Source organism: Balaenoptera borealis, assembly GCF_965194805.1.
Source record: "Balaenoptera borealis genome assembly, chromosome: 1".
NCBI lineage: Eukaryota > Metazoa > Chordata > Mammalia > Artiodactyla > Balaenopteridae > Balaenoptera > Balaenoptera borealis.
In genome coordinates, this window is record NC_138860.1 from 154,978,361 (window position 1) to 154,988,624 (window position 10,264).

General features: G+C 50.5%; 1 protein-coding gene across 6 annotated transcripts in view; it reads right to left on the reverse strand.

Moving 5' to 3' along the window:
• The window catches only part of LOC309618222 (uncharacterized protein), a 221,892-nt gene that overhangs the window by 57,543 nt on the left and 154,085 nt on the right, over window positions 1–10,264 (reverse strand). For 2 of the 6 annotated variants that reach the window (XM_082371653.1, XM_082371657.1), the window contains exon 9: window positions 6,421–8,447. The exons of the other annotated variants lie outside the window; for them this stretch is intronic. In XM_082371653.1, coding sequence (XP_082227779.1) covers window positions 8,431–8,447 — 17 coding nt within the window. In that variant the 3' untranslated portion in view covers window positions 6,421–8,430. Of the gene's footprint in view, window positions 1–6,420; window positions 8,448–10,264 lie in introns of those variants that run through there. 6 annotated transcript variants of the gene reach the window in all.

The following is a 10,264-nucleotide window of genomic DNA, read 5'->3' on the forward strand; positions in this document are numbered from 1 at the left end:
TAATTCAAAAGCTGGCATATAGTAGTCACTCAATAAAAGCTATCATGCATACTATTACTAGGTGATGATGATGATGGTGGCAAAGTCGACTGTGCTTCCTGACGCCTGTGTCCCATCTCTGCCCTGGTCTGTGAGCTCCCAGAGGCAGACCCTCTGGCCCTTAGCGGTACCTCACAGTTGATTGCATGAGTGACTAAGAAGCCCGCTGTCTGCCCTGCGTTTTCATGACCAGAGGGTGGATTTTTCTAGAAATACCCAATCGAGAGGCAAGTCTGAGAAGTTCACTGAACTCAGTGGGAGTCCCCAGATCCACCCATCCTGCTTCTGCCGCAAGACTCTGCAGCCTCAGGTAGGTCTGTTCCTCTTTCTGGGACTCGGGTTTCCTCATTTGTCAAACAAATAGGTTAGATGGTGAGGTTTCCAAGTTCCTTCCAGCTCTGAGGTTCTAGAATTCTAAGCCCCAGGCATGACTTGCCACTAGGGCTACAATCTAGTTGGGAAACAGGACATATCAACCGAAGTGGTCAGCATTGGTCAGGACCATCAGGGAAGGAGGAGGAGACTGTAGCAGGAAGATGGAAAGACACCACAGGGGCAAAGGCACAGAGGCTGGAGCCCAGATGGATTCTTCAGACAACAGTGAGGAGACTGGTTTAGATGGATGGAGGGTTGGCCCAGGGGGATGGATAAGGCCAGAGAGGGGGACAGAGGCTGCTTCATCAAAGGCTCTGCAGTTTAGACTGAGTAGTTGTGGCTTTATCTTGTAAGCCAGTGTATTTCAAATTTGCTTGCTCTTCAGAATCATCTGTGGCAATTGTTAAAAATACAGATTCCCTCTAAAAAAAAAAAAAAAAAAAAGATACAAACGAACTTAGTTACAAAACAGAAACAGACTCACAGACATAGAAAACAAATTTATGGTCACCAAAGGGGAAAGAGGGGAAGGGATGAATTAGGAGTTTGGGATTAGCAGATACAAACCACTATACATAAAACAGTTAAACAACAAAACCCTATGGTAGAGCACAGGGAACTATATTCAATATCTTGCAATAAACTGTAATAGAAAAGAATTTGGAAAAGAATATATATATTCTTTTCAGATATATAAAGATATATATATCTATCTGAATCACTTTACTGTACACCAGAAACTAACAAACATGACATTGTTAATCAACTCTACTTCAATTTTTTTTTAAAGGTGCATATATGAACAACAACCAAAAAATACAGTTTCCCAGTTCTCCCCCTCAGCCCTATTAAGTTCAAGCCTCTAGGCAAGGAACCTGGGAATCTGTATTTATATTAAGTGCCCTGGGTGATTCTTACGAATCAGGCAAATTTGAGAAACACGACTGGGTGAGATGCTGAATCGCCAAACAGTACTGCACGTGGGAGCAACACATCCACATGCTCTTCACTGGAAGGACATGGGCTCCGCCTCAAGTTGTCTGGGTTTGAGTCTAGGCTCCTCTACTTTCCAGCACTGGCCCTTGACCTTTCTTCATTTCCCACCTGTAAAATGGGAGTAATCTCAGCATCTACCTTACAGGTGGGTCACATGAGAGCTCATGAGCGCCTGACCGGGGCAGGAATGATGAGGCTGTGCAGGAAACATAGGCAAATGTGCCGCCCAAAGGATCTGAGAGAGGAAAGGCAACCACCGCAGAGGGGCTGTCTGTGAGCGGAGGGGTCGGCCCAGGGGGCTGGGAGAGCAGAAGCAGCTGTAATCTGCCTTGGGCCTATATAGACTCCCTTTGTTTATTTGGATTTTATTCATTCATTCATCCAATGATATTTATTGCTGCTCTACCATGTGCCAGTTGATGCCAGGTGCCAGGGATACAAAGAGGAACCAAAGAGACATGGTCCTTCTCCCTGCAGAGTTTATATTCTAGAGGGAAAGGTTAAATATGGACAAATAACTGAAATAATTCCAAGTCATAGCAAGTGGTATAAAGGAAACCAATAAGAGGGTGAGCAGAGAAGACCCACTGAGGGTCATTTATGAGAAGGAGTTAACCTCGGGAAGAATGAGGGACAACTGTTCTAGGCAGAGGCAACAGCATGTGCAAAGGCCCTCGGGAGGAAAATCACGTGGTGTGCTGCAGGAACTGAACCAATCTGTCTGGAGCTTGGTGACTGAGGGGTAAAGTGGCACAGATGAAGCTGGAGACGTTCACAGGGGCTGGGTCATGCAGGAACTTCTAGGCCATGGCCAGAAATCTGGATTTTATTTAAGTACAATGAAGAGTTTTTAAGCTGTAGAGTGATGTGATTTGATTTATATTTTAAGGAAATCCCTCCAGCAGCTGTGCAGAGAATGGATGGTAGGGGGGTGAGAGGGAATGCAGGGAGACCTACTGGAAGGCTATCAATCCATGAGGGTGACAGCAGGGGAGGCACAGAGAGGCGGACAAATTCAAAAGGTCTCTGGTACAGCACTGGCTGGACCTACAGAGGATGGGCAGTGGCAGAGGAGAGCAAAGGGCCAGGGGAATCAAGGATTCTGCCCAGGTTTCTGGCCTTCAAGACTGGGTGGCTGATGGTGCCACTTACAGAGCTGGGGAGACTTGGAGGCTGGGGGTGCCCTGCTCTTGTCAACTGCCCATGACACAGGAGGTCCCCTGGTACCAAGAGACCCAAATCAGCCTCGTGCCAGAACTCTGCTGCTGCCTTTCCCACCACAGGTCCGTGGCCAAGCGCTGATCTCAGGAAAGAATAAGGTAGTCATCACATGCCACTTCCTTCCAGGAAACTCCCCCAGGACCTTTCCCCCAAGGAATTTGCATATGGCTAGCATTTCAAGAAAATGGATTCTGGAGCCAGACTGCCTGGGTTCAAATCCCAGCTCTGCCACTTCCTGGCTGTGTGACCCCAAGCAAGTTATTTACCCTCTCTGTGCTTCCATTTCCCCATACAACACAGGATAACAGCACCTTCTTCATAGGGTTGATGTGAGAAGCAGACAATGCAATGCTTTGTTCCTAAAGTGCTTAGGAGAGCACCTGGCACAGAGTAGGCATTCAGAAATGTTAGCCAGGGCTGTGAATGATGCCAGTGCTGTTTGTGGCTGCAGGCCACCTTCATTTGTTAAGGAACCAAGGGACCCACTGGCCAAGAAGGCTGGTCTTTGAAGTCAGGGCTCCAGACCTGCCTCATCCATTTAGCAGTCGCATGGCTTTGGGCAGGTTGCCCTCCAGAGCTATAAATGATCGCTGCCTGCCTGTTCCTAGGCTCCGGGCAAGGACGCAGTGAGATGGCGGATGAGTGGAGACTGGGCATGGAGAAGTGCTGTGCTGTGTGTCAATTCTGCATATTCCCACGTGGTAGGTCAGTAACCGGCCTGGATGGTGAATCTGTAGGACAGGACCACAGGACAAAGTGCCCCACTCAGAGCTTTGTGGTGGTCTCAGGCCCAGCTCTCTCTCTGCAGAGACTTCCCCAGGGCCCAGGACCAAGCTTGATTGTCCTTTGGGAACAGTACAGCGACGCTCAGAATGCTTCCCTTTCTTCAGAAGATGTCAACAGGATGCTACACACCCCATAATCTCCTTGGACTCTCATCACCATCGGAGCAGGTCAGGAAGCAGCCTCCGCTTTGGGGGGATGAGGACACTGAATGCGGGAGATGCTGACAGTCCTGCAGAGTCTGCGGCAGGGGCTGGACCAGTCTCCCGACACCCAGCCCGAAGCGCTTTCCCCTACCACGCTGCCTCGCCTCCGCCTGCCCCTGCCCCATGGGGCTCTCTCTTTCCCAAACTCTGGTTTCAGTTTGAATCTCCCCCACTGGCTTTCTCCTTGACTTCTTCCACCTCTTCTCCTCTTTCTTCTTAACTCCTCAGAGATATAGCTGGAACCGCAGACATGGCATTCCAGGGTCGGGATTCCCAGCCTCCTCCTCTGTGGATACCTATCCTCGCCCGGCCTTTTCCAGAAGTACCTGCCTCGATGATGCCCACTCCCCACAGTTTTCCACAATTGGGCCCTTGCCGGTCTTCATTCTCAGGAGTTTGAAGGGCTCCAGACAATTCCAGTTTAGGTCTCAAAGGAGAAAGTCCAAAAAGAAATGGAAAAAGAAAACCAATTTCCCTATCCCCCAGCCACACATTTCTATAACCCACTCCAAACTCCTCTGCTATAAATGACTTAACTTTGACTGTTTTATAAGCAACTTGCCCTTAAAATGGTTGGGAGGAGATGGCATGTGAAGGGGTCTCTCCAGAGACCGACAGAATCCTAAGAAGCAACACAGCCCACATAGCCCCCCAGGCACAGCCCCTCCTCCTCCCCTCCCACCATGCCCAGAATGCTCCAGGCTCTGAGAGGGTGTGGGGTGGGCAGAGTCCCTGCTCGGGTGTCAGAAGACCCAGAACCAGTCCTGAATGGGCCCTTCTCTGGATCTCAGTTTCTCCATCTATAGAATGGGGGTTTGGACTAGCTGACCTTGAAAGACTAGTCCTACCCTAGACGACCTGGTGTCTGGGCCTTAGGACCAGGACCTGAACGGAAATAAACAGAAGTCCATGCTGGGCATTGGATTGGCTGTGAAACACCCAGAGAAAAAGCACACGTGGCCTCAGGTCAGATTGGGGCTTACAGGAGGAGAGGATGGTCAGTCAGCTGTCACTCTCCTACCTGAAAACTTTCCATGGCTCCCCATTGCCCTCAGGCAGAAGTGCAAACTCTTCACTCTGGCCCTAAAGTACCTTTCCAGCACCCTCCATCCATGCCTCACCTTGCGCTTTATGAGCCTGAAACACCAAAGCGCTTACTCTGATTTCATCACATGCCTGCTCCTCTCTGCACTCTTGCCCTCACTGCCCCCTTGGCCTGGAATACCCGCCCCCCATTGCCCCTCCTGTGAGTCCCAGTTCCCTTCTTAACATCCATTCAGGCAGTACCAGCTGTGCGAAGCGCTCAGGGTCCCCAGGCTGCCCCACAGCCCAGCACTTATCTCCCAGCGCGTGGCCTGGGAGAGAGTAAGTGTCCGGTGAATGACTGAAGGAGTGTGGACACAGGAGGGAACGGGGAAAGCCTTCCAGACAAGGTGTCGCACAGAGACAGGATGTTTGGGGAGAGTGACAAAGGGGATGGAAAGGTAGATTAAGACGAAGCTGGAGGGACTTCCCTGGTGACACAGTGGTTGGGAATCCGCCTGCCAATGCAGGGGACACGGGTTCGAGCCCCCGTCCGGGAAGATCCCACATGCCGCGGAGCAGCTAAGCCCGTGCACCACAACTACTGAGCCTGCGCTCTAGAGCCCACGTGCCACAACTACTGAAGCCCACGCACCTAGAGCCCGTGCTCCGCAACAAGAGAAGCCACCGCAGTGAGAAGCCCGTGCACCACAACAAAGAGGAGCCCCCACTCGCCGCAACTAGAGAAAGCCCACGCGCAGCAACGAAGACCCAGCGCAGCCAAAAATAAATTAAAAATTAAAAAAAAAAAAAGATGAAGTTGGAGAAGGCCCTCTACTCCCACCAAGTCTCCCTTTTATAGATGCCTGAGGTAAATAACATCACACAGGGAAGAAAATTCCAGAACTGGCATGCCCGCTCCAAAGCCATATTCTTGCTCCTCCATTACAAGATAAAAAGTGAAGGTGGGAATCAAAATCTCAGAGTTCTAGGACGTTTGAGCAAAAAGTGCCCTCTCTCTAACCCAAATAGACCCGTGCTGGGGACAGGACGGGAGAGAGATAACCCCGGTCCACGGATCACAAGGCGGAGGCTCAGGTAAGTTAGGCCACTTGTCCCTGATCGCACCGCACTCATGGGTGGGGGGCAAAGGGAGGCGTTTGAAGGAGGAATGCTTTAAAATAATACTGGCAGCTAAAAATAGTGTAGGGCCTGGCCTGGCTGACTTAAAGGGGTCAGGTTTTACGGCTGCCCCCGTCTGCTTTTCTGGGATGGTACGGCTCAGCCTGCTCTGGTTATAGTTTTTCCATGAGCTTGGCTCAGATTTCCCCGTCCCAGCGGTGAGCCCATGGGTCAGTGCCTAATTTTCCAACGTTTATCTTTCCCATTTACAATTTCCCCACGTAAATGGCCAACCCCTTCAGTCCCCTGTGTTTCAAACTCCAGGCCTAGAATTCGGGGTAACCAGTCATGCAGCCCTCCTACAGTTCTCCGAAAGCCCTAGAGCCGTTTGTAAGGGCCATATGGTCAGGACAGGGCCCAAGGGAGCTACTTTCTGTGCCCCACTGAGACACGCCCTCCCGCCTGGTGGGCTCCGCCCTCTCCGCTGCTCCTGCAGCTTCAAGGATGCTGCCGCGCTCCCTCCTTCAGTCCCTCCTCTGCAGGCCAGCTCCACATCAAGTTCCGGACCCCGAGCTAAGGAAACACATATGGCTATGGCACCACCCGCCCACCCTCACAGCACCCACAGTCTAGGAGGAAGAGCCCGAGGAAAGGCGGCCTCTCCACACACAGAAGAGGCAGCAGGCACGTGGGGACCGCAGTGGACTCCGCTGGGGCCATATTAAGCTGGAGGGTCCGGCAGAGGTGTCCGCTCTGAAGCTTGCATGTGAGAGTCTGGGGCCCAGCAGAGAGGTGTGGGTTGGTATACCCTTGTCTCAGTCCACTGTTGACCCAAAGCCTGACCACAGGAGGGGTCCTGGTTGCACATTCCAGGTCTGGGCTCCATCTTCTCTTGGATCTGTTCCCAGTTGTTTCCTGTGTGATTGTCTCATCTCCCCAGAGCACAAGAGGGTACAGGTACAGCACGTGGCCTTGAGTTGAATAGAAACCCTAGCGACGTCTCTCTAGCCAACTCAGTCATCTTCAGGGAGGAAGGTGGAGGAGTGGAGAGAAAGTAAGGACCCTCAGGGCTGTGGCTTTGGGCCGCCTGTACCTAAGCGAGTGCAGACTGGGCAGATCAGAGGCTGGGCCACGTGGACAGCTGTTCTGCAGCCACGCTGATCCCTGAGAGAGGCGGGGGCTGAGCTGCTCAAGCCCAGTTCCTGCTCCCCAACTCCACAATCAGATACGTCCCTCCTCCCCTCCCCCTACTTCCCAGGGAGCTGCCCGGAGAGGGAGCATCTTTGGGAGCTCAGAGAAAGTCTCAAAAGGAGGCCACTTGGGGATGGGTTTGAAAATGGTTAGAATCTACAGTTAAACCTGGTTTATCGAAATCTTGAAAGAAACCAGTTTTGAAGATCAAAGTATCTGAACCATCTTGCTTCCTTCCCAGGACATTCTAAAGCGAGAGCAGAGTGCCTCGTGCTCTTATTGTTTTCACAACCATTAACTCATCCCGTTCTCTAGTGCACATGACTGTTCCATTGTACGGATAAATGAACTGAGGCTCAGTGAACAGCAGTCACTGTAGTTAGGAAATGATAGAAATAACAGAGCTGAGATCAAAACACTGATCTCCCTGGAAGCCCCTCTGCTTTCCCCATGGTTGCCCTGAAAGAGCCACGTGAGGCCAAACTTGGAACTTGTTGGCTTGAAAGAGAACCCTGGCTGACTCATGGATATGCATCTGGTTTCCCTTGGCCCATTTGAATTTTGCCCTCCGCTCTCCCTCAGGTGATCTCAGCTAGTCTCTTGGCTTTAAATGTTGTCTATATGCTGATGACACCCAAATCTAAATCCACAGCCTTGAACTTGAGGGCCATCGCCTTGGGTATCTAACTGACATCGTCCACTTCCCTATCCCACTCTTGATTGACACCCCCAAATCCTGCTCCTCCCCAGTCTTCTTGCATCTCAGGCAAAGTCTCCACCATTCACCTGGTTGCTCACCTGAAGATGGTCTTTGATTCCTCTGCCCCTCACACCCCTCATCCGATCCATCAGAAAGCTTTGCTCCTCAGAAACATATCCCCAATCTGTGTATGTCTCTTCTCCTCCACTGTTAACTTCTCAGTCAAATCACCACCCTCTCTCTCCTGGACTCTGCAGTAGCTTCCCCATAGGGCTCCCTGCTGCTGTGATGCCACACACCATCCCCCAACGTGCTCCAGTACGCAGCCGGAGCAGCCCTTACCAACGTAGATGGGCTCAAGCCGCACCCTTGCTAAAAACCCTCCATTGGCTCCCACTGCAATTAAAACATAATCCAACCTCCTTGTGCTGGTCTCCCAGGCCCTATTTCATCCAGGCACCTGCTCCCTGACCTCATCTCCTTGCCTGCCCCCAACTCCCTTCTTTCTGGTCCTCAAACGCACCAAGCCTGTTCCAACCCAGGGAACTTTGCAGTAGCTGCCCCTCTGCTTAGAATGCCCCTCCCCAAGAACATCCCATCGGCTCTATCTTTGTAAATGCCTTGTCATTCCTAAACGGACCTACCAAAATAGCCACTCCCAGCCGGTCGGAGCTCTCCTGGTGTCTTGATTCAGGGGCCTGTTGTCTGTCTCTGCCACAGTCCCTGGCCAGAATGCACGTTGCCCATCTTCTTCTCTGCTCTGACTTCCTGCGCTCAGGTGTTCCCAGCACCTGCAGCAGGGCCGGGCCAAGGCAGGCGTCGAGTGACCAAATGGTGAATGAATGCAGCAGCTCCCACCTCACAGTGTGAGAACTCAATGCACTGTTCTGAAGGAACGATCACAATTCATACCTCCCTGCCACACACACACGTGCATATAATGTACGTAATATCCACAAAGAAACAAGTGCTTGTGAGTCAGAAACATTTACTAATGAAGTGACTCTGGAGGATTTTATTATTCCTTCTGAACCTTAATTTCCTTATCTGAAAATGGGACTGATAATACTTACTGAAATAGTGTGAGGATTTAATGTCTGTAAATCGCAATGTCAGTGCCCATGGTGGATGGGTTCACCAGATGGCGTCTATTGTTATTATTTTTCGTTCTTATCACACGCCTCTCGGATCCCTTGCCTCTTCAAACAAGCCCAGGGACTCTCTTGCCTTCTCGCTCCTCTCATCATCCCTCACTGTGTGTTGCTTTCAAGTTAGAAAGGACCAGGATCGAGCCCTGACTCTACCACTTACAGCTTTGTGATCTTAGGCAAGTGTCTTGACATCTCTGATCTCCGGTCTCTTTTGTTGAAAATGGTGCTAATGAAAGTCCTACTCCTAGTGGTGTGAGGACCAAATGAAATCAAGCAGGGAAGATGCCTAGCACTGGGACAGGTGCATTGGTGGTGTTTGAAGAGTAACCACTGTTGTCATCTGTCCATACCCACGGGTGCACACGCTCACACACGCACGCACACGACTCTGATCTTGGCTGGGCCAAGAGCTACCGATTTGAACTCTAGGGATGGAATCAATTAGAATTATTTTTAAAACCTCATCTGTTTTGATTTAACAGGAAGCTTCTGTTCAGTGAAATGCAGCATTAGTCAATGAAATATCAAAAGTCCTGGATTTCGGGGTCCGGCTGTCCATGAAGGCTGAGCAGAGGCTCCCAGGTCCAGGTCTCATTTACTCAGTATTTCTCCCTAGAACCGCTGCATCCTCGGTGAGCTCCAAGAGAAGAGGGGCTTGTCTGGCCCAGACCAGGGACCTCTGTCTGCTGACCCTGTGCCACACCCCTCTGAGCACTGAACATCCATCCCCAGGGATGTAATTACCAGTATCTATGTTTGTCTCCCCAGATCCCTGCCCATGTTGAGGACTAAAGCTATCTGATTTATATCTGTGACTCCAGTGGCCAACCTAATGCCTAACACAGGAAAGGCACTAGATGAAATATTTTATGGAAAACAAATGAGTGATGAGTGAACAAATGAGCAAATAATTTAGTTACACCAATAATAGTTACAACTAATATTTACTATGTCACTTAACCATGTGCCATGCACCATTTTAAGTGCTTTTTATATATTGACTCATTGAGTCTTCACAATAATCCCATGAATTAGGCACTCCTATTTAGCCCCATTTTGTAGATGAGACACTAAAGCACAGGAAGATTAGTAACTTGCCTACGGTCACACACAGGAAGTGCAGTAATTGGGATTCCAACCCAGGCAGTAGGGCCAGCACTCATAACCTTACATTGTGCCACTCATCCATTCATTCATCACTCACTGGAGACCTCCATCCACTGTGCCTGGCCCTGGGAGGAACTCTAGAAATGCACTGATGGATTAGACCTAGTTCTTCCAATGATGTCACAGCCTAGTGGAAGAATAACAGATGCAGAATGGGTAATTATGGTGGGGCAGGGACAAGGGTGAGTGTGGGAAATTTCCATGGCAGAGAGTCACACAGCCAACCCACCCTGGTCAGGTCAGGGAAGACTTCTTGGAGGAAGTGACCCTTAACTATGTTGGTCAGACTT